At 35.3% G+C, this 18491-nt stretch overlaps 1 protein-coding gene across 1 annotated transcript in view; it reads right to left on the bottom strand.

The window, feature by feature from the left end:
• Nucleotides 1-18491, bottom strand: part of RYR2 (ryanodine receptor 2) — a 333950-nt gene that overhangs the window by 128910 nt on the left and 186549 nt on the right. Inside the window, exons 34-45 of the mRNA XM_086626085.1 lie at nt 17848-18007; nt 17494-17580; nt 16525-16751; nt 14819-15620; nt 14072-14272; nt 13843-13948; nt 9544-9687; nt 6546-6819; nt 3550-3664; nt 2827-2959; nt 1540-1643; nt 14-149 (exon numbers count right to left, since the gene is read on the bottom strand). Of these exons, the coding sequence (XP_086482211.1) occupies nt 14-149; nt 1540-1643; nt 2827-2959; nt 3550-3664; nt 6546-6819; nt 9544-9687; nt 13843-13948; nt 14072-14272; nt 14819-15620; nt 16525-16751; nt 17494-17580; nt 17848-18007 (2489 nt within the window). The remainder of the gene's footprint in view (nt 1-13; nt 150-1539; nt 1644-2826; nt 2960-3549; nt 3665-6545; nt 6820-9543; nt 9688-13842; nt 13949-14071; nt 14273-14818; nt 15621-16524; nt 16752-17493; nt 17581-17847; nt 18008-18491) is intronic.

Here is an 18491-nt window from a genome sequence, read left to right as displayed (position 1 = left end):
GCCTCTACTCTACCATTGCAAAAAACAGCAAAACGAAGAAAATCCAAATATCGCTCTCCTTCAACTGGATTCCATCCAATGTCTGGGTAGCCTTTACAAATCAACAAAGGACAACTCTGCAATCCACATCCAGCCAAGTAGCGGACCACCTAAAAGCAAGGTAAGATGAAAAAGATATTAACTGTGAAAAAGAAGTGAAGTTTCAAAGGGAAGCATCCTCATACGTTGCCTCGGATATGGTGTCCACATTCTACTATCCCCAATGAAATCATATCATATTTTGGGCAAATGAGAAGAGCAGCCACTTTCTTAGCTCACTTTCCCACTCTTTTCCTACTTCTGCCATGAACTGCAAGACCTTACTTATTTCAATTCCATTTTACTTCTCTTTAAATCACTGCTTTGCTATCTATATCTCATTTCTCTTGCAACCCTGAGTGTTGCAAATTAGGAAATTTTGTAATATTCCACAACTACACACTATCCATACTTGAAAATACTTCTTCAAATATAACTCATAGGTCTACTATTTTATTTTAACCTTTCCTTTTCACTTGCCTTTTTTTTTCCTTTCTTTTTAAACACACAGTAGAAAGACTCCCAGTAATTCAGACCTATAGTCTCAGTAGTAGTTTTCAGTTGGCCCTCTCCTTTCTGAATTATAAGAATTGTAAGCATATTCTTTATCCAATTTAGAAAGCTTCTTTTTGCTGACCATTCATAAGAATGATGTCTCAAAATGTCCTTTTAAACACACATAGTCCATCTTCCTGTTCCAAGAGGGGATCATCTATGCTTACATTACTTCTAACAGATGCTTTCCTACAAAGGTTATAGCATCTCCAGAATTGGAGGTCTTCAAGAACAAATTGGACAATGTATTCCACTGCCTTACTTTCCATTAGAAAGTGTTTTTCAATGTCTATCTTGAATCTGTCTTTCCATTATTTAAGCCGCTTTTCTTATCCAACACTGACATAGTAACCATTATTCTATTTCTCCTTGCAGCAGCAACTTGCATATTCTACACAATTGTCACATGCTCTCTTGATTTTTTTTATTCTTTAGTCTAAATAATCTAAATTCCTTCAATCTTTTTTTGATACAGGTTTAAATGTTAGGAAAAAAATACAGATATAGATAGATAGATATTCCTATGGAAATCTGTCATAGATTGTAAGTTGCCACAAGGCTTCTAGTAAGCCCTAATGCATTATGCCACCACTGCCTGTCACCATCAAGACAGAATAACAAAGATTTTAGCAATGAAGTTCTGTTGGGTATGGATCTCACTATTCCCAAAGTAAGAGTTGCCCTTGAGGCAATACTTTTTGGTTACATCTATGTATGTAATAACCATAAACTCAGTTCAACTATCCAAATCACTAGCAGAAAGAACAATCAGATCCTGATAGTCTTCCTCTGAAAAATACGCGAAACTCTCATATATCTTATAATCTTGGATTTTGAATACTCCAGGAAACAGGAATCTTCCTTTCTCTACAGGGGAAAAAAATGCTTGATGAAGAAGCTACCAACCTTCTCCAGATCAGGCTCCCTTAAAGCTAGTGCAAGCTCATTGTTATCCATCACAGAAGCTGCTGCAACATCTAAAGGAGTTGATCCTCGCATAGAAGGAGAGGCTGTTAAAATAACATTGAATTTCAACACCAACTTAAAACCCAACAAATTCATAATACATTAATAAAAGTTTTTTTAATAAAATACAACATTTTGTCACAAGGTAGCACATGATTATAAGCATATCATTATACCACTCAGTTTATAATAAATCATCACGTAGTTGCATGAAATTTGACACTGATAAGAAATCAAAAGTACATGGTAGATGTTTAGACTAGAAACAACTTTTCTTACACATTCCTATTCTCATTACATAGTTTGTTTTAAGATCTCATTCTTTCTAATTTTCCTGACACAACTTTGTATTGAGGAAAAGGTAGCAGGGATTTTGTATCTAAAACACTGACATTTTATCAAACGTATTGAAATAGAAAATATCTTTAAGCTTTAAAATACAAGATTATATATTAACTATTTCTTTTAAAAATGGCAGTCATTACTGCATTAGAAAAAGCTAACACTTAACACTCAAAATGCATTTTATTTGGACATTTTCTCTTCAAAAAGATTTTTAGCTTATGCTTCTGTCCTGTAGCGATACATTAATAACGAATTTGTGATCATTAAAAAAATTACTATGACAATTCTAAATTATTATATATTCCCAATTACAAACACTAAATTAAATAAAGGATAAACAGATCTCCTTTATAGTACTTCAGCCTAGAAAAGAAAAGCTTACATTTTAAGAAAATTTCAAGGTTCCTTTCTGGGGATATATATAAGCAAATGAGCTCTGTACTTCCTCCACTGCCATAGGTGTATACTGAACAGGAACAGTTTACAGAAGAAAGTGCAGGGGAGCAATTTTGAGCAGTGAGAAGTAAGCCCTAACGAAATGCTGCCTACACTTATCTATGCTTCTCTTCATCAAAATCAGGATTTTATTTTGTTCCTCAAAATGTGCAACTAAACACTGACTCTTAATGTCCAGGCACGTAAAAAAAGCGTATACTAAATTACCTCAATTTAATGCTACTGTCAGGGATTTGTTTGGAGTTGGCAAAACAGTCAATGCAGATATTTTTGCACTGGGTAAAGGAGAAACTTCAACATGAATAGAGGGCACAAACAGAGGGATGCAGAAAAACACAGGTGGTTTTATATAAATATACATAAAAATCAGCAGAAATTTTTAGGATTTTGGTTTAGAATCTCAAAAGCCACACACTTATTACTTACCAAGGCCAACACTGCTGTTTTCCAATAAATAGCTAAGATGATCAAACATAGCTTTTTGATTCTGCCTGCTGATGCGGCAAAAATAACATAGAAAACGACAGCAGTTTGCCACCATTTTTGGGAAAGTGATTTCCTAAGAAGTAAATAAAAACAGACTGAAGCTCAAACTCTAAGACAGGCATGAAACTTGCAAAAGATCATTTATGTAATAGCCTTTTAACACACTATCATTTATGCATTGTATTCATTGCACCTCAGCGAAGTTAACTGTTAATGTTTCACTCTGGAATCCACAGGGCTTTCTCAGCAAGTAAATAACTCCTTAAGGCTCAAAGATCAAGGTATAAGCTTGAAAAACAAGAGCTGGGTTCACTCATAAATTCTAGATTCAAACACAAAAGAATGTGAATGCTCAGATTCACAGAGTAATACTGAATTGATTTTTTATTAGTTTCTAAAAAGATCTCTCCCTTAAAACCCAGTAAGCATATAAAGTACTACTCGCAGTTTGTTCTTTAAAGCATCTGAAACTACAATGCTAATTATATCTTCCTCCAGAATGGAAGGGTACATTCTTCTAAACGCTTAGTCAACTATTGTGCTAATGGAAATCAGTGAGAGGTTATGGTCTCAGTATCTCCTGTGACTGCTCAGTGCCTTACAGGATAAAACTTTGAACAGCTATATTCCAAACTCTGTCTTCTATTCAGTGAATTGCTTTACCTTGGATTCTCCTCCACCAAGCACATTTACCATCACTTCCATGACAGTTTCATGCATGCCTAAAGCTCTCATGAGATTTGGATGTTGGTAAAATACTTTATTATTCATGATGTCTCTACAGGAAAAGAGAATAAAAAATTGGATTAAAATGTTATGGACCAATAGTTTACCTATTACGGTACTTGCAAAGCTGATTTACCGTGCAATTCTTCACTACCTGAGGTGAAAAATTGTCTCAGGGACCTTTTTCAGGTTGAGTGTCAATCTCTCCTGATAGTCTATTTTTCTATACACATTGTGGAAGAACCTGACCTTTCTTTTCCCGTATTACCGTTATTTCCCTAATCACCACTTGATTACACCAGAGTAGGATGCTCTTCTATTTCCATTAGAAATTCTAGTCCGGATCTAAGACTATTTTCTTTCAAGAGTATGATCAAAACTGCTATATTAGCTTAAATTTTAAATTCAACTAATCAGTATTTTTGAAAAAGCATTCTTTTCAGAATATCTCAACCTTGAGACATTTGACATCTGACACCAGAACCAAGAAAAAAACAACTGTAGACGAAAGAGAATGCATATCCAGCTATTGTCTAAGCATCAGAAACAGAAGCTGCATATATATTAACCTAGTTCATCACTTACTGCTCAAAAGAACTCTTCTCTCCTATGTATTTCAGCAGAACAGATTTACATACTTTAAAACCAGTCCTGGAGATTATAATGTTAATATTTTATTGGACATAACATGTCCAATAAAAATGTTTGGTTCAAAAAGTAGTTAAATTTCTAAAAACTATAATTAGTCTTGAAATCACACACAACCCATAAATAAATGTGAAAGCCATCAGGTCATATGAGAAAAGGACTAGCAAATCACTACAGAAAATACTGTTGACAACTGTTCAAATGTCATTGTACGTTTTATAGAAGTTTGGGGTTTTTTTTTCTGACCTAAAACTCCTGCAATCAGGCAAGGTAAATTTCAGCCTTACAAAAGATGAGATGTGACAGTTCCATCGCTCTAAAAGCTACAAATCTGCAACTATCAGTCATGCAACAAAATGCATGCAGTATGTCCAATGCAGGTGGCACTATCAGAATTTTTTACTCCCAGTAAGTTCCAGAAAGATTAGCTAACCTTTTTTTCCCCAAAGCTTACAACCAGACTTCATATCAGAGATGACAGAGGATAGGCTCTCTGCCTCCAAAAGCTATCTATACTGCATCTCCTTTCTGCACTAATGCTCAATGGTATCAACCTGCCAAGTAATTCAAAACTCTTCTTTGTCTACAGTAGCTTTCTTTTACACAAATACAGTACAGAAAGTCAAAATGTCACCTCAGTGGCTGGCCAGCAATAGTACACTACTTTGGAAAGTACATCCACTTTCAATGTCCTGTTAAACTGTGGACTGCGTTACAAAATGTCACACTTAAGAAAAAAAGCTTTAAAGCATTTATGAGGAAACAGAGTTTTTAAGCAGGAATGAGTGACACTTCAATTTCTCAACCAGAAGAAAGGAATACTTTCCACTCGCAGCAAAAAACTTGGCATTTCTAAATAGGTGCTGGAGTCTGGGGTAGGTTATAAAAGGTGCAAATGGCACAACTGGGCAATCTAAAAGATAAACAACACTATGATAAAGACTACCAAGAAGGGTGATAAGAATAGGCAGTGAGAACACCAGCTTAACAGAAAGTACTCTTCCTTCCTTACACCAGATTTTCACATATCACCAAAAACTTTGTTAAAATTAAATCAGATTCATGAAATCTTAGCTTTCAATTTGTAGCAGAAAATGTTGAGGAAAAAAATGTAAAAGAACAAAAAGAAAGCAGAACATGAATGGAAAACCTTCTGAGATTGGGTTTTTTTTTCCCAAGTGCAACAATACCACAATCCAGTAATCACTGACTCGTTTTAGACTTCATTAGCTGAAGTGTAATGTAACAAATTTGAATTGTAACATTTGAAGTACAAAGGTGGATTTAGAAATATCAGTATCTGTGTCTCTTGACAGTTGACAAACTTTCCCCTTTGCCAAAGACTTAGCATGAGTACATGGAACATTGCAACAATCAGGGAACATTCATGAGACCTGCTGGCAAGCTAAAAAGTAGACATTGTTCATAACAACACGACAAAATTATGTACGGACATTATTTGGATATTTGAGGTTTTCAGTAAGATCAAATAAAAGAAAAAGGTATTTTGCACAACACAAGCTTCTCTTCTCCTGGCATTCCTGGCATTCTTTACATAATGCTATTTTTGGTTGTCATTGCTCTTGCAGACTGGGGATTTATAATAGATCACAGCTGATGTTTAATCTCACCAGACTGTCTCAGATGGTAACATTTCTTCAAAAAAAGTGAGAGAATAACCAAAACTCTTTGCTAGTAGGGACGCTTACGTTTTCTTACATTGTTTTCTTCAGTTATACTGTTTATTAGGGTATATTTCACTATTATTAATCACATAATTAGGAAAAATAAGACTGAGTGAACTACTTCATAGTTCAAATAGTAGCAACTACATTCAGTGCAATAAACAGATAGCATATATATGGACACATGTAGACACAACTCCATTAGCTGTCTGCTGGGGGAAATTGTATGTGTCAACAGCTACCAGTCATTGCACTCATACAAAATGAACAGAATTCTTGAGAGGATTCTTCACAGCCATATTATTTAAAATATGGTAACATGATATATTTTGTAATATCATAAAACATTATATACATGTCTTCATCTTTTCTCACAAGAAGTCTTACAGATGTAATTTGTTTCTTTTCGAAAATGATGCATACAACGCTGCAAAGGCTCTATCTTACAACTGAAGATACTACACAACTGATACCAGTGTCTGCATTTACACTCATTTAAACTATCCACATTCAAACTTCATGTATAACCTTGGCCATAACCATACAGCAAATAACAACAAAGATCTGTAACTAAAGAGATGTTACACTCCAGTTATTTACCCTAATCCACGAATCATAAGTTTCTCTTCCTCCTTCCCCATTCTGACACTAAGCAAGGAACGGATTTGGCCGAGGGATGCCAGAAGATTGATTGTGTCTTCCACAGACACACTATTAATGGTGTAAGTCTTCGGTAGGGCTCGAACCAGGCCACCAATACCATCGTATTGGCGATGCAGCAACACAAACATGGCCCTCACTAACTCTGGGTCTTCTATCACCGATTCCTGGGCCCAGCGTACCATTGTGTCTGAAATCAACTGCTGAAGAGTAGCTGTGAAGAAAATACATAAATCACAAAATTACCATTAATTGCTCATCTCTCTACTGGTAGTCCCTCAGAATCCAATATGCAACATGAAATAGAATTAATTCAATTATTAAGAACCATTTTTTTCTTAGTATTTCTTTAGCAGACTATCACAGGAAAATAAAATCACACAAGAGAAGCAGAAACATCTCAAAACCAAAAGCTTATATTCAAAATTAAAATACAGAAGATAAATCTGATAATATAAAAGATTATGAAAACATACAAGATGGTCACTAAGTCACCAGATTTGTTTCTACATATTGTTTTCAAGATTTTCCCAGGAATTCAGATCTGAAGGTTTTTCTTACATATTGTGAAGTAAGACTGGAAAAATATTCTAGTAGCACATGTAAATACTGTATTATTTATTTACATGTCTAAGCTCTGTATCCACTCAAAATTTTATTACAAACCAGAATAATTTTACTTAGTCCTTTGCCAAAACCAAAGGCCCTTCAAAAGAAATGGAAATTAAGAGATTCCCATCAAATAAATAGTAAATCATCATTTGCATATTTTGAATTCAGTCTAGTGAAGCATGAAATCTATATCTGGTATTCTCACTGACAATCTTTATTAGTTGGGATATACATATTTGGAAAAGTCACATGTTAAAATAGACAAGCTATATCAGGTTAGTTAAGATTTCAGACTACTGTTTAGAAAAATTATTCATGAACTAACAATCAAGACAAAGTTATTTGATAAAGACGGTTAAATAATGTTCTTCTTCCCATCTCAGGGAACTTTCATTCAGGTTTGCAAGACTTTGTCAGATCAATTCAGGATCCTCTTGAGACAGTTGTACACTAGAGAATTTCACCTTTAGTACTCACCTAACTAATCAATTTATTTCCAGGTCAAGCAGATAATAGTGAACGTTTGACAAGGGAAATTTGATAATCCCTCCTGAAGTTAAATAAACTGTCTAATAAATACCCTGATGTTGAAGAAAGTGGCTGATGCTTACCAAACATCAAAAATATTTTCAAATTAGAAATCTATGTGTTGACACAATGACAGGATTTTGGAGTAAACCAGATGCAATTTTAGGCTAAACTCAAACAAAACAAACAAACAAACAAAAGTAGAAGTACTTAAAGAAAGATACTGAAGGGACAGGAGCTTACAGAAAAGAGAATGTTTAATAAAGACAAAAGTTTGTGCTAAGATGTGCTAATACAGGGTAAGAGAAGAAAAGAGCAATAGTACTGTATTTTATTGTTACTGTTCAAACACTGTACTATAGGTGTTTCCATTGTCACACAGTGGCATTTATTAGAAAAAAACACACTTTAAAAATAATTAAAAGGATTAAATGTGTTTGGGCTGATATTTCAGAAGGACTGATATAAATAATAACAAGAAAAGACACAATAGAAAGTTTCCTTTGTTTTTTAAGAAGAATCACATGAGCAGGTTGTCATTTAGCTCCTGTTTTGATAACTGCAATATTGCATCCCACCTACCTGTGGGTCTGGTTGTTAGCTTGCTAGCAATGAAGAACCCAAGCAGCCTAGCCACCATAATACTGAGTTGTACGGGTGCTTATTTGCTCTGAAGGGTTGTATGGAATTAGTTTGATATCATACTGCCTTTCTACTAACATGAGAGAGAAAGAATTAGATTTTGTAGAGCTTTAAGCTTACTACAAGAAAAAAAATAATTAGGAAACCATAGGATTCATCACCACATTCTGCATAGACCTAGCCCCTAATTATAACTGCCTGATAACTGAAATAACAGTTATAAACTGCAAAGTTAGAAGGCACACTTTTAGGAGGACAAAAATATTTCCACTTAAAGAACACTAAGCTAATACTAATAACTGGCAGCAAAGAAGCCACCTCACTATAAGTACCCTGAGGAAATTTTCTCATCCCATAACTGTAGGCACTTCCATTAAGCAACCAAGTTAAAAGTCAAGTCTCCCTAGGAATTCTGTGTAGTCAATCGTGGAAACCGACACCTAAACTGTGTGCCCAGAAACTAATTCCTGCTGGTAGGGTAGCAGCATAAAAAATTAGGACATTTGAAAGTGCCATCCATCATAATAAAGGCAAAAAAACCCACATAAAAATAAAATCAGCATTGACAAGTAAAAAATAAATAAAATTTCATAATCAGTTGGCACCAAGAGCAGAACACGGCAATAATTCTTATCAAGATGGAAAGGCAGAAAGTGTCAAAAAAATGACAGAGTAGCTATCACAATCAGCAAATCTTAAATTTTAGGTTGGGCAGGGAGGCTTCTCCTAAGTACTGTAATTTGCAAAGCTGTATAATTGCACAGTTTTCTTTAATTTGGTAATCTTCATGCAAATACTGATTTGAAGCTGCTGCAGCTGATTTTATGAGTAAGTTCTCATAACCCAGAGCTTGCTACAATTACTAAGTCTGCATTAATTCTACAAAAAGCAAGATACATTCTGGAAAAAATTTTACTTGAAAAAGGATCAGGGGCGAAAAAGCCAGTAGAAGAAATTTTCCATTACAACCCATTGGGAAATCCACCTATCATAAAAGTTCCATCTGAGTTTGTTTTGAGTCAGTGCTACAAACTTTAAGGTGCACAGATGTTTTAACTAAAAATCCACCCTGTTTTGACTGAAAATATATGAGGAGCTTCCTCCCTTGCTTCTTTTACCATTTGGAATTAGGATAAAATAAACTGATTTTGCTTACAGGATGTCTTAGCATCATCGTCAACTGGTTTCTCAGCTTGCTTCTTCTTCAGATACGTAACTTTTTCCATAAGGTATAGGAGGCGACCCCTAATGGTTAAATCACTGTTTCCATCCAAGGTTCCGTCTTCATCTAGTTCAATTCCTGAAATAAAACATATATACTAAATAATAAAATAATAAAATTAAACAAGTTACAGACATTTTTGTATTTTCTATGTACAAACATAATCAAACCGAACTATCTTGTTCTGCTCTGTTAGAACTACAAAATAATTTGATATCAGGAAACTGCAGATAAGGATCATGTAATCTTATTAATTTATTGTATAAATTGTGTGTTATTAAATGTAAAATACATACTAAATACATTTCTGTGGTCAGCTTCCCCAGTACGCATGTTTCCGTGCTGACACTGATATCTGTTTTGGACATACGTAGCTCAGAAGTGTAGATATAGTCCCTACTGACACAGTATGGTTCAATCGATACTAGTAAAGACTAGGAGATTTTTAGATCAAACATATCATATAAGTGAAAGAACTAAAGTTACAATAAATATGCTTTCTAGTGACCAGTCAGAAGAAAGTAGCTACCTTCACAATACAGTGGCTGTTTCATGATATTCCTGTAACAAGCTATAAAAATGTAAAAAAATGGATGTGAGGCTTTAGAGAATCACAGAGCAGCTGAGATTGAAATGATGCTTTAGAGATTGTCTAGTCCAGCCTCCCAGCTCAAAGCACGTTCAACTAGAGCAGGTTGCTCAGGACAGCACCCAGTCAGGTTTTGAGTATCTCCTAAGGTGGAGACTCCACAACCTCTCTGGGCAACTTGTTCTTGAGTTCTATCCTTTCCATGGTGGAAAAAAAAAAAAAAATAAACCACTAAGCAGAATTACCTGTATTTTAATTTGTGGCCATTGCCTCTTGTGCTGTCTCTAAGCACCACTGAGGAAAGTCTGGCTCAGCCTTCTTTACTCCCTCTACCCAACAGGTATTTATAAACATTCATACAATCCCTCCATAAGCTTTCTCTTCAAGTTAAACAACCCCAGCCCTCTTAGTCTCTCCTCGTACAAAAGATGCTCCAAGAATTTAAACATCTTTGATGGTCCCTCCCCGGATTTATTCAAGGTGTGTTCATGTCTCTCTTGTACTGGGGAGCCCAGTTGTTGGCTTTTTTTTGCCACAAGGGTCCATCGCTGCTTGTGGTCACCTTATTGTTCACCAGTATCCCCAGGTCCTCTTCTGCAAAAGTATTTTCCAGCTACTTCCTAGTTCAGCCCCTACGCCGTCCTGCTGCATGGGTTTACTGCTCCTGAGGTGCAGGACTTTGCATTTCCTATTGCCGAACTTCATGATATTCCCATGAGCTCATTTCTCTCATGTTTTCAGCTTTATTAGTTTAAAATCTTGGCCTATACCTATTACTCACACTAAAATAAGCTCGAAGTAAAAGCTCATTCAACTATTTTTTCTAGGTTTCTTAGTTTCCAGTATAAGTTCTAAAGTTAAGAGTTTTGTGAGGAGTTTTTTAGCAGTCTTGAATTTTATATATTGTTTCTTCACGATTTTACATCATTCTTCTCAATTCATTGCATCTGGTTTTAACTGTCTGATTTTTTGCATTAAGTACAGTTCCATTTCTAAGAAGAGTTATTTTGTAACATTTTGTTCTAAGTGAGTAATTGACACTCAACCAAGCAAGGATCATCAGTAACACTGAAATGTCCTATCAATTAGAACACAGAGATGGTCTGAAATTACTCAAATGGAATGTCTTGTTTTCCCACATTTATGCTGTTCCCTAAGCTCTAGGTGTACTTTCTGATTTGCAAAAACGTCAATATAATTGTCTCTCGACCATTTCACAAGATGTGAATCCCCAAATGGTGGCTGGCTCATCAACCAAGCATAGGACTCAGGATGTGTAACTGTTTTACCTATTTCACAATAGACATATTTGAACACACAAAGTAATTAATTCTGCTCTACTGTAATGCATCCTCTGACCTACAAAATTAATTTTCTACTTGTAGATTATGCAAATTACTACTTCCTTGTAAAGAAAAGAAAAATTACAAACCTAGACCAAGTAACTTGAACAGAGGAGAATGATGGTAAAAGACTAAAGAAAAACAGAAAAATCAAAGAGAAAGATAAAGATAAAGCCTCTTCTCCTTTCCAATGTTATTTCTAAATTCTTTATTTCATGTCAACTAACAGTTTACTTTGAATTTTCCTTTTCTTATTTTATTTCATTTTTCATTTAAAATAAAATAACTTCATTTGAAGTGTCATAATGCACCTTCATCAAGTTTGTGGGTGATACAAATTGGGAGGAGCAGAAAACACAGTCAAGGGCAGGAAGCTCAAGAAGGTAGAGGAATGGGCTGACAGGACAAATGCAGTTTTGCAACATGGACCAACTTGATATGACAATACAGGCTGGGTATGAACTGGTTTAAAAAACATCTTTGCCAGAAGAACTTTGGGGGTCCTGTTGGACAGCAAGCTAGACACCAGTCAGCAGTCTAACAGCAAGGAGAGCTAAAAATGCCCTGTATTAGTAGAAAAATAATCACTAGCTCAAGGCACTCATGGGATGACATCTGGAATACTACATCGAGTTTTGGGTTACCCAATACAAGAAAACCATTGAAAGCTGGAGAGCATCCAACAATGGCCCATCAAGATGATCAGTGGCTGGACCGATTGTCCAACAAGGAGAGGATGAAGGAACTGGGTTTGTCAACCTGCAGAAGAGAAGCTTTATGGTGGACCTAACAGCAGTTCACTAAAACCTACAAGGAAGTTAGCATTAAAATGCAGCCATGCTCTTTTCTGAAGTGAACAAGGTACAGTTGCCAAAGTAAAACAGGTAGGGTTCCAAAATGATATAAGGAAAAAAGAAAAAAATCACCATTAGGACACTCAAGCTCTGCGACACATTGCCCAAAGACATTGTGGAATCTCTGTGCTTAGAATCTTTCAAGACTCAAGTGCAAAAATTGTTGAGCAATCAGATCTGATTTCAGTGTTGACTCTGCTTTGAGTCAGAGGCTGCATTAAAGACTTTCTGTGATTTGATACCTTAATAAATCTGTGATTATTTTAATAACAAATATCTTTGACATGGACCAATCTAACCAAATTGTTTTGTGATACACAAGGATATCAACTGTGCTTGCGTTACCAAGAAAAAAATTTCATGCATTATGAAGTCAGATACTGATGGCATGTGTTTATTTATTTGAATATTTTAAGGTAATGAAGTAAAAAGTAAACATGTTATTTCCAGTTAAAGTAGGATCAATAAGGAATGCAATTCAGAAGGAAATGTGTAGAGATCTTTGTGTCCAAATCTCCTTCCTTGGCCAAAGTATTAGTTTAAAAAATATCATTGCACATCACTGCATTAGCTTCTTCTAGCTAATGAGACATGTGAAAGTTCAGTTGCTTGTCTGCTCCTGCTATCTTCTAACTGTCTCTTTTACTTATTATTTTAAAATAGTGTCCTGAAGTAAAATGAAGGGACGAGTATCCTCCAAACAGGAAAACAACAGTGTCCTCAAAGCAAAACATAAGTAAGCATGCATTCGGAACAAAACTACTCTATAACTGAATTCTCAGTATTCACGGGTATGGCCTGGTGCTTCATTTTTTATATTGGTATTTTTGTACTTAAATTGTCACATGACACAGAATTTAATTGTTTTTTATGAACTAAAGTGAAGAAATCAAAACCACAGAAATTTAACTGCTCCCTTTGATTATTAGTCTATTTCAATAGATAATAGACTTCTATATCTTCATTCACATCTGGGAAGAATCAGCAACTAATGTTATGTTATATGGTGTATATTAACACCATATAACTCGATATCGAGTGACCATAGTCAACTCGATACAGCAATGACCTACACCAACCTATGCAAGAGAATGCAAGGGAGAGGGAATAGGACAGAGGAATCCCTTGAATAATAAGTGAGCTACAGGGTTATCCAATACATTAAGCCCAAAGAAATTCCCACAGAGTTGTATGGGTGAAAAAAAAAAACAACAAACCTTTTCCTTCATGAAGCAAAACATACTGCATTCCCTTCTAATTTGACCAGATACAAGGATAAGAACATTTCCTTGGTTTTGACTACAAGCTTTGATCTTTCTTTGATACTTATAATTGATTTAGTGTAATCTATAGACTACTTGGCATTTCTTATGTAAAATTATTTAGAAAAATTGCTTCTAAAGCTAATATAATTTAAAAAGTAAAAATATTCAGTAACAAGCCTTACCACAGTGTGTCATTAGGTCTTCATGGAAATCTAAGAGTTGATCTCGAATTTCTTCAGGGCAAGGACAATCATTTTTATCATCTTTAAAGTTCAACAGCATGTTAATCTTAAAAGAATACAAAGGAAAGGGAAATGACACTGATCTCCAAAAGGAAAAACTTTGATATCAAACGGAACTTTGCCATACACAGAGCACAACAAAAAATAACTTGTCCATTGTAATCTGTACCTGCTCCTGAGGTGGCGATCGAAACTCTTTTGTTTTTCTAGCTGTCAGGGCAGCAGACATGTTCAAGGCCTGCATCACTTCATTGTACCGGAAGCGTTGATTCTCTTGAAGTTTGGCCACAAAGTCATCTGAAAATGCTACAATGGCTTCGATTCGGTGTCGTACTTGGCAATCACACAAGTACTGGAGTAGATGACACATCTGAGAAAACAGTATCATAAGAGAAAGATGAGCTGGCAAACTAAGAAATATCTTCTGTATATTATGCAAATAAGGACGGATTCCTTACAGCAGCAGTTTCTATCAAATAAAGTGACTTAAACCTTTAACGCTGTCATCTACTACATGCGAAGTAATCAACCAGCAATAACCAGCAATATCTGGCATCTGCAAGAGATTTATGTGCCTCAGACATATAAAATGTAAGACTTTTATTAAAGTTATAAGAGAATGGATTTACTCCTTGCTTCTAGAGAATTTCTTTTCTGTCTGGATCCATATAAATGAAGAATTCCCTGGTTAATGTCATTGAGAAAATAATTCTATTTAATGAAACAACAATTGTTTGATCTATTGTGAATAACTTTATATCATCAGGAAGATGATAAATCTTGTTTCCTGTAAGGAAATTACTTCTCTATTTAACTACTATTAAAATGCTGTATTCCTTGAAAGAGAAATTACCAAGTGAATTAAAAAGGATCTGTGAAAACATGGGAACAACCACTATAACAGCAGTATTGTTACCTGTAATTTAACAGGTTCTGGAAGTTTCATCTGAAGGAGTCCTTCCTTTGGTACTTGCTCCTCTCTGGTTTCTTCCTCTCCTTCTTCTGACTTGAGCTCATCTGAACTCAGCTCTTTCTCTGAAAAATCAATTTCATCCTCCTGGCTCACTGCTTCTTTGAAAACCCGGGGCTCAATCAACTGCAAGATGTGTTTCAGATCCCCATTGTGGAAGATTCCCATAATTAGGAGGGTATAAAAGAGCTTGATGAGAGGGACAAATAGAAATTCTGTAGAACCTCCAACTGGATCTCTGACATGGAGGCTGCCCTCCTGAACAGCTTCAGTCAGCATCTCTATGGTTTTGGCCTTTAGGATTTCCAGAGGGAATTCAGGACTGAACTGAAAGCATTCACTGCTAATGCTTACAAAACTCGGAGATGAGAACTGCATTCTTGGCCTTAATGATGTGCTAAGTCCTATACCAGGGAGGCCATGTTTTTTGTTTTCATCAGGAAATAACGTAATACTCTTGGTCTCATCTGTCATTGGAACTATAAATTCATTATTCATCATTAACCTGGCAGTTGCATAGGTATTGAGATGGATGTCAATGAGTAAGTCATAATATCCGGCACGTAATAATCCTGGCATATATTTATTCTCAATAGCATACAGGAGCTGAGATTCATCCACATGGCTACACATAGCGTGGGCCACTCGGTTGTTGCCTAAAGCACAAACAGCTGAATATAATCGGAGGGTATGGTAGTGAAATTTCAGCAATTCTTCTTGTTCTGTCAGCTCTAAAATATCAATTGTTCTGCAGAGAAAAAAACAATACAGTAAATGTCATATCAGTGCAAAAACTTAAGTGAATGAAGGAATTCAACCTTTTCCCTAAGGATAACATTGGCATAATATCAGTTCTAGGGATGGACTTTTTCACCGTTTCAGCTTTAATGTGAGAAACACTGTCAACCTAAGAATCAAGGACTAAGAATGAAGTTTAATCAGGAATTTATTCAAGTCGCTCCTAAAGTACAACTTCAACTACTTTCAGTGGGGAAAGATCAAAATTATTTACTTAACACAGAATTTGGATAACTGAAAAAGAAGGTTTTAAAACTACTATAGGTTGAGATACTTATATCATTTATTGGTTTTGAGATCTGGGCCTGCAAAACTACAACAGACTAACCAGTTCATTTGCAGAGGATTTGGAAGAGGGGTTGTTTGTTTATAGTTCTTATCTAATTTTTTAGTGATTTCATTTTCAATTTTGGCACTGGCAAAATTCTGAGACATATGAGTAACAAGGAAATCATGAAGTTCAATTTCTTTAATTGTTTAAACTAAATTTAGGAAAATTGAAGTAATGGAATAATTAAATCGGTCACAAATCTTAAAGTCTCTGCAAAAACAGATCTTTGCCTATCTTATGGATTATCTTTAATAATTTATAAACAGAGTTCCTTTCATTTTTATTCAAAACTTATGTATACTATTAAAGAGTTTGGCAAGAAACACAACGAATGGGGGTAGATTTTAAAACATCAAAAAATAAGGTTAATTTTTAATATTAGCTAAATCAAAACACACTGCCTTTATTTACATGTGCTATAAATACAGAGAAGACCATGGGCTTTTCTTATAGAAATTTCATTACATGTCTAGTTTCATGATCGCAACCTAGGTCTGATATACTTCAACACACAAACATGAACCTGTTTTCTTCAGGAATATGAAGGGCCATGAACTGCAAAGGATTCAGGCACTGTATCATCCAGCCTTGACGTTCACTGATCCGAGAGACATCAACCTTCAAGAAGTGATTTGGCACTCTGCTCCAAAGCACATGAGTCAGAAATTGGACATGGAGACGTGGAGGACATTGAGAGATCGGGTTTTTGTGTTCGCTTTTGAATAAGCCAGCAGATAAAGGCATTACATTCTGGAAAATTCCAACAGAGGAGACAACCAGTTTCATCATCTTTACCAAACAATGAATGTACAATATTTTTCAAGAAATATATTCAACGTATAATAAAATACAGTGCAACAGGAAATTAACATTTTCAGTAGTTTGTAAAATCAGCTGGGAACTGTTGGCAGATTAACAGCAAGAGAGCATTGTCCATAACAAATTTTCTAAAATCGCTAAATTCGATATAGAAACTTCAATGAAATATGTCGTCACTTCCTTGGACCAGAGATCTGAACTCCACTCTTCTTTTACTTCTTCTGATTTCTTAGACATCCATGTATCCAAAGCAAGGAAGTAAATTTCAGTTGAGTTTTCCTGAGTGTACAGTTCGAATGTACTTCAAAACTATTTTAAAACCCTAAGCTAATCTGCAGATACACTGGTCATCCATGCTCAGTAGAATAAAAGATTTGCCTTACTGACCACAGTGATTTCATTTCATCATGAAGGATGGGAGTCAGAAAATGCAATATGCTCTGCCAATTCTAATCAGTTACAACCCTTCTTATCCAATGTATTGTATTTTAAATACATGAAGTATTTACAACTGAATTAAGAATAAAAATGACAATAGTGCAAACAGTTAGAATCATAAAAATGCACCCAATACCAAGAATACATTGCAGGCAACAAATGGGAAAAAATACCCAAAAGATTATTTGATATAATATATTAGCCCTAAATCTGTAAAGACCCAAGCATTATTTACCTTTATTCTTCCCAATTCAAACTGGAAAACATTGGGACTTGTAGCTTGAGCAAATACAGCAGGAAATAACTTTGTACTTGGTTCAACCTAAATCAAAGATGCATAAATATATAACCATTAAAGACAGTAAAACATTATTACCTATTAAAAAAACTCCTAATATTTGTATTGACAGTCAACAAGTGCAAGCCTTTGAATAAAATCCCAGAAAATCCAAATAAGAGGGAAAAGCCACTGTCACAATAGTGACAATTACTTTTTCTTCCAATCTTACACAAAAGTTTCTAATAAGATGCAGTCTGAGGATTCGCTTTCCCGCTTTCCCACTGGAAGGCATTATGAAAAAATACTGACCTGATAGTAGGTGCCTAGTTCCTTGCCGTTAGCTGTGAAGGTCAGCAGGCCACTGGCAGCATCAACCAAGCAACCAATCTCTAGACCATTATTATTACGTCCTTGACCAGGGCTCATGCTCTCTCCTGCGCACACCATATAGCAGTTGCTGCGTTTTATACTGAATGTCAAAAGACAAATTTATTTATGGATGGTGTGTAAACTCTATGTAGTGGACTAAGAACAACTTTGTATGGCTGCAACCAACAGGGTCTTGTGGTTGAAAACAGCAGATCCCACCAAATCAATGCCAAAATTCAACGAAATCTAGACTTTATAATTGAACATTTGAAAACAGAAGATGACAAAATATGAACAAGCTCAAGTCTTTTGTAAAATTCTAAGAGACAAAACTGACTTTGCAAGTTAATGTATTAAACCATTTCATGTTAAGTATAACACAAAGTTTCTGGCATGGATCAAAAGCTGAAGTGCTGAGAGGAGCTGCTGTTGTACTAATTTTGGCCTGCTCAAAGCCAAAAAGTTCCAAAAATACTACAAGGTGTTTTGTTCTACTTTTTACCAGTTTGGAAGTCAGTATTTACAGGATCATGGTCTGAAACTACATGGAAAATCTGTGCTATTTTCCTTTTCAGTGCCTATTG

The sequence above is a fragment of the Tauraco erythrolophus genome, chromosome 2, assembly GCF_009769465.1.
Source record: "Tauraco erythrolophus isolate bTauEry1 chromosome 2, bTauEry1.pri, whole genome shotgun sequence".
NCBI lineage: Eukaryota > Metazoa > Chordata > Aves > Musophagiformes > Musophagidae > Tauraco > Tauraco erythrolophus.
The sequence above is the reverse complement of the archived record's forward strand: the minus strand, read 5'-3'. Positions and strand labels throughout refer to the sequence as shown.